Source organism: Lolium rigidum, chromosome 4 (assembly GCF_022539505.1).
Source record: "Lolium rigidum isolate FL_2022 chromosome 4, APGP_CSIRO_Lrig_0.1, whole genome shotgun sequence".
Lineage (NCBI taxonomy): Eukaryota > Viridiplantae > Streptophyta > Magnoliopsida > Poales > Poaceae > Lolium > Lolium rigidum.
The window spans coordinates 216,718,190-216,721,133 of record NC_061511.1 but is presented as its reverse complement, the minus strand read 5'-3'; the positions used below and the strand labels follow the sequence as shown (position 1 = coordinate 216,721,133).

General features: G+C 47.9%; 1 protein-coding gene across 1 annotated transcript; it reads right to left on the bottom strand.

The window, feature by feature from the left end:
- Positions 1–294: 294 nt before the first annotated feature.
- LOC124705752 (zingipain-2-like) lies at positions 295–1,425 on the bottom strand. The gene is made up of 3 exons (XM_047237454.1): positions 1,271–1,425; positions 972–1,201; positions 295–872 (listed from the first exon to the last, which is right to left on the bottom strand). The coding sequence occupies exons 1-3, from the start codon at positions 1,423–1,425 to the stop codon at positions 295–297; spliced, it is 963 nt and encodes a 320-aa protein (XP_047093410.1).
- Between the last annotated feature and the right edge of the window lie 1,519 nt (positions 1,426–2,944).

The following is a 2,944-nucleotide window of genomic DNA, read 5'->3' as shown; positions in this document are numbered from 1 at the left end:
CAATACTACTGATCTTTCTTTTTACAGTAATACTATAATTGTTGGATTGTGTTACAAAAAACACCAAACCAAACAAGTTCATAGTATAGAGTCAAAACTCAAAACAAATATGGGGTACAAATAATCGTTCATTCATATATGGTACATATATAGTGGTTAAATACTTAAAGGCAATCTCATGCTATACTAGGAGTGGCCCATGCCGTCGATCAGGATGGGTTTATTCAATAATATTTACTAGTAGTATATATTTTTTAAATTAATAAATCTTGAGTTCTTGCGATGAGCGTAAGTTCATGCGACAGGGTAAGAGGCCATCATGGCAACGCCGCACGCACCGGTGCCTCTCTCGAGCTTCATGTAACCTCCTTCTCCCCAGCTTTGGCCCCACGAGTTCTTGAGGAGCCAGTAGCTAGTCCCGTCCTGCTCGACACCGTACCCCACGACGGTCACCGCGTGGTTCATTTCCGTGCCGCAGGCGTCGCCTGTCATGATGCCGCTACTGTAGAGATGGAAGCTCTGCCCCTTCCCGTCGATGCCCACGGACACGGGCTGGTTGGCGACGGCCACGGCGAGCGCGTCCTCGTCGTTGGCGGGCACGTTCTCGTAGCTTCTGATGGTGGCGGCCGGCTGCATGCCACCGGAGTTGCAGGTGCCTTGGGCTGGGACGTATGGGTAGGCGTTCTCGGTGGCGATGCCTCCGTTGTCCACGATGTACTGGAAGGCGGAGGTCATGAAGCCACCGCCGCAGCCGTTGTTACGGTCGGTGGTGCAGTCGAGCAGCTGCTGCTCCGAGAGGGAGACCAGCTGGCCGGCGGTGATCTGGTAGATGCCCTCCACGGCGGCCGCCGCGGAGAAGGCCCAGCAGCATCCTGTAGGTCGTGCGTGTAAGTTCATGTATGTACGTAATACTCCACTATGCATATATCGGTAAGGAACGTGCATGCAATGAGTTGGTAGGTACTACGTACCACATTGTCCTTGGTTCTTTACACCGGTAACTGCGCCTCTGGACCTCCAGTCAACACCCTGCTCCTCCTCAGCGGAGAGGCTGACGTTCTCGTACTTGAATCCCGGCAGCTTCTCGGCTCCGGGCGGCGCGGGCTTGAACCCGGTGTGCGTGGCGGTGAACTCCTCGCTGGTCAGGTCGGCGAACTTGTTGATGGCGAGGCGGTACTTCTTGGTGCCGTCGGCATTGGACCTGTCGACAAGCTCCGAGTTGGCCTTGAACACCTGGAAGCGCCGAGCTTTCTCGGCGTCGTCCTTGTACTTGCGCCCGTGCTTGGCCATCCACTCCTCGTGCCTCGCCCGCATCGCCGCCGCCTCGCCGGCCAACTCACGGGCCGCCACCACGCTGGATGCTATGCTCATTAGGGCAATGAGCAGCAGCAGTAAGAAAGGGCTAGCCATCTTCGTCCCTGCCATGTATTCGAGTGATTTGCGAGACAAGTGTGGTATGGTAGTTTGGTGCTGAAGGTAGCGGGATCTCGAGGGCTTAAATAGGCGGCCTGCATCTGCATGAGCTGCGACCCGCAGATGGTGCTTCAGTTAAACAGCCCGTGTATGTTACGGCAGATGTAGGCATGCATGTAGCTGAATATTCTACAGGTCGGAGCTAATTTAATTTTAGCCCTCTTGTAGTCTTGTGTGGAAAAAGGGGAAATCCTACGAAACTCCCTCGAGTTATTTAAGTATTTTTCTCCGTCCTCTCTTTGGTCGCTGCAGGATGCACTGGAATACGTATAAGACGGGGCGTGAGTTTGAATGCTGACCAAAGATTACTTGTATGAAACCTTGGACATATAGTGCCATCGTCCAAGTTCAGTACTCCCCGGATTTGTCTACATTCGTTTGCAAAAGAAAAATTATTCCTTCAATCATTAATACTGGTCACAAATTTCAACAAAATATAGGCTAAAATATGACACCTAACTCGGCTATTTGCAAAGATGGGAACATACCAAAAGAGCTTAGTAAGTGCAAAAAGCATATACTCATAAATCTGTCATTCAATACTTTCACAGGCTCTATCCCTGAAGAACTTGCAGATTTAGAAGCAATTGCCACATTTTCATTGAAAACTTTCGGGTCATTTTCCAGATTGGATACGGAATAGAGCGAGTGTTCGATTCATATCTCTTGCAGAAAACATGTTCAGTGGGCCTTTCAGCATCTTGTTAGTTTCTCAGCACAAAGCAACCACCTGTCAGGTTCTATCCCAGCCCATATTGCACAATAACAATCTGACTTGGAGTACTATAGACATATTCATTTAAAGGACGCAAGAACCTCACAAAGCTGAACTTGCTAGGTAACCGTCTTAATGGTGATATATGAGATTACTTGGTTCAGCTACCGCTAGTAAAACTGGAATTGTCACAGGAATGCTGCCTTGTGGGAGTCATCAACCATTTTGGAGATTCGTTGGTGTCCACATGTTCGAACTCTCTTTACCCAAAATAGTATATCAGAATGGCTTTTTTTACTAAGCGCTACCAGAAGCCCTCCGCGGGCATCCCAGGTAGAAATGTGGCGCCTAGATAGGTGGTCGAATGATCGATCGAACTGAGTGAGTGAACATTGGAATCCGTACTTTACCTTCCTCACTGTCTAAGCTTGCAAAAAGAATCTGAACAGAGAGATTTAGAGTCTACGACCGATAGATGCCTTGACCCTCCCTCGTTAGGATATGTTATCCTCCCACGTAGAAAACCAAGAGCAGTTTCAGAACTTTGGATTCATCAAATCCGTGACAAGTATTTAGAGGAGAAAGAGTATCACTTTAATTGCTCATAGTACTACTTCTTCCGATTTAAATTAATTGACTCAACTTTATGTAGATACATATGTATCTAGAGATAAAATATTTTACATACATCCTTATCTATATAAAGTTGAGTCAATTATTTTAAACGAAGGGAGTAGTAGTATCCTAACATGTGCG

What these genes read in the sequence shown, in the direction of transcription:
- LOC124705752 (XM_047237454.1), bottom strand. Translation starts at nt 1,425, where the DNA reads ATGGCAGGGACGAAGATGGCTAGCCCTTTCTTACTGCTGCTGCTCATT. An exon ending in ATGGCCAAGCACGGGCGCAA is followed by an intron (nt 1,202 to 1,270) that starts GTACAAGGACGA and finishes GCTTGTCGACAG; the next exon opens with GTCCAATGCCGACGGCACCA. An exon ending in AAAGAACCAAGGACAATGTG is followed by an intron (nt 873 to 971) that starts GTACGTAGTACC and finishes CACGACCTACAG; the next exon opens with GATGCTGCTGGGCCTTCTCC.